The sequence below is a fragment of the Diospyros lotus genome, chromosome 7, assembly GCF_014633365.1.
Source record: "Diospyros lotus cultivar Yz01 chromosome 7, ASM1463336v1, whole genome shotgun sequence".
Classification (NCBI taxonomy): domain Eukaryota; kingdom Viridiplantae; phylum Streptophyta; class Magnoliopsida; order Ericales; family Ebenaceae; genus Diospyros; species Diospyros lotus.
The window spans coordinates 21,299,034-21,300,713 of record NC_068344.1 but is presented as its reverse complement, the minus strand read 5'-3'; the positions used below and the strand labels follow the sequence as shown (position 1 = coordinate 21,300,713).

Here is a 1,680-nt window from a genome sequence, read left to right as displayed (position 1 = left end):
TTCAAGAAGTTTAAAGCTGCAGTGGAAAAAGAAAGTGGCTACCAAATTAAAGCCATGAGATCAGATTGAGGAGGAGAATTTACTTCAAAGGAGTTCCAAGATTTTTGTGAAACAAATAGAATTAGACATCCTTTAACCGTTCCAAGATCCCCTCAACAGAATGGTATTGCATAAAGGAAGAACAAAACTATTCTCAACATGGCACAAAGCATGCTTAAAAGCAAGGGATTTTCAAAGGAAATTTGGGCAGAAGCTGTAACTTGTGCAGTGTACTTATCTAATCGATCTCCAATAAGAAATGTGCGGGGAAAGACACCGCAAGAGGCATGAAATGGAAGAAAGCCTGGAGTATCTCATCTATGAGTCTTTAGAAGCACTGCATACACTCATGTACCGGACACCAAGCAGTAAGATTAATGAACAAGGGGGCATATGGATACCTAGCTAGTGCTCAATTAGTGGAAAATGAGACAGCAAGGATCGAGGAGGTGCAGGTAGTACAAAAATTAAGAGATTTTTTTTCAAAGGATTTACCAGGATTACCACCACCCAAGGAGATCGAATTCTCTATCGAGTTGATACTTGAAACTCGACCCATATCTATACCCCCATACCGAATGGCACTAGCAAATTGGGAGAATTGAAGAGTCAGTTACAAGAGCTGATTGATAAAGGATTCATTAGTCCAAGTATGTCACTGTGGGGGGCACTGGTATTATTTGTAAAAAAGAAAGATGAAAGTATGAGAATGTGTATCAACTACCATCAATTGAATAAGGTCACGGTGAAGAATAAGTACCTGCTCCAACGAATCAAAGAATTGTTTGATTAACTACAAGGAGTGAAAGTATTCTCAAAAATTGATTTGAGATCCGGACACTACCAATTGAGGATTATGCCCAATGATGTACCAAAGACAGCATTTCGATCTCAATACGGACATTATGAGTACTTAGTAATGTCGTTTGGGCTTACCAACACACTAGCGGCATTTACGGATCTCATGAATAGGGTATTTCAGCCCTATCTGGATAAAGTCGTAATTGTGTTCATTGATAACATACTGGTATACTCCTCGAATAAGAATGAGCATGAGGAACATTTGAGGATAGTATTGGAAACTCTTAGGCAGTACCAGTTGTATGCTAAGTTTTCCAAGTGCAAGTTCTGGCTATCTCAAGTAGCATTTTTGGGACACATAATATTAGCTGAGGGAATCACAGTGGATTCGGCCAAGATTAAGGTTGTTCAAGGGTGGAAGCAGCCAACTAATTTAGCTAAGGTGAGAAGTTTTCTAGGGTTGCCAAGCTATTACAGAAGATTCATGGAGAGATTTTCAAATATAGTCGTATGCCTGACAAGGCTTATGCAGAAAGGAGTCAGATACAAATGGACTGTCGAATGTGAGAAAAGCTTTTAAGAGCTTAAGGCTATGCTGACCTCAACACCTATCCTAGCTATGCCAAGTGGACCTAAATGATATGTTATGTATACTGATGCCTAGAAAATAGGATCGGGTTGTGTATGAATGCAATATGGACAAGTAATTGCATATGGGTCACAACAATTGAAGAGGCACGAATTGAATTACCTAACACATGACTTGGAACTGGCAGCTGTGGTATATACTCTAAAGTTATGGAGGCACTACTTGTACAGTGAAACATTTGAGGTGTTCAC

At 39.4% G+C, this 1,680-nt stretch overlaps 1 protein-coding gene across 1 annotated transcript; it reads left to right on the top strand.

The window, feature by feature from the left end:
* Positions 1-958: 958 nt before the first annotated feature.
* LOC127805603 (uncharacterized mitochondrial protein AtMg00860-like) lies at positions 959-1,420 on the top strand. Its single transcript, XM_052342353.1, has one exon. The coding sequence runs from the start codon at positions 959-961 to the stop codon at positions 1,418-1,420; it is 462 nt and encodes a 153-aa protein (XP_052198313.1).
* Positions 1,421-1,680: the final 260 nt, after the last annotated feature.

Bases quoted from the DNA above. Each gene is read 5' to 3' on its own strand.
- LOC127805603 (XM_052342353.1), top strand. From the start codon at position 959: ATGTCGTTTGGGCTTACCAACACACTAGCGGCATTTACGGATCTCATG.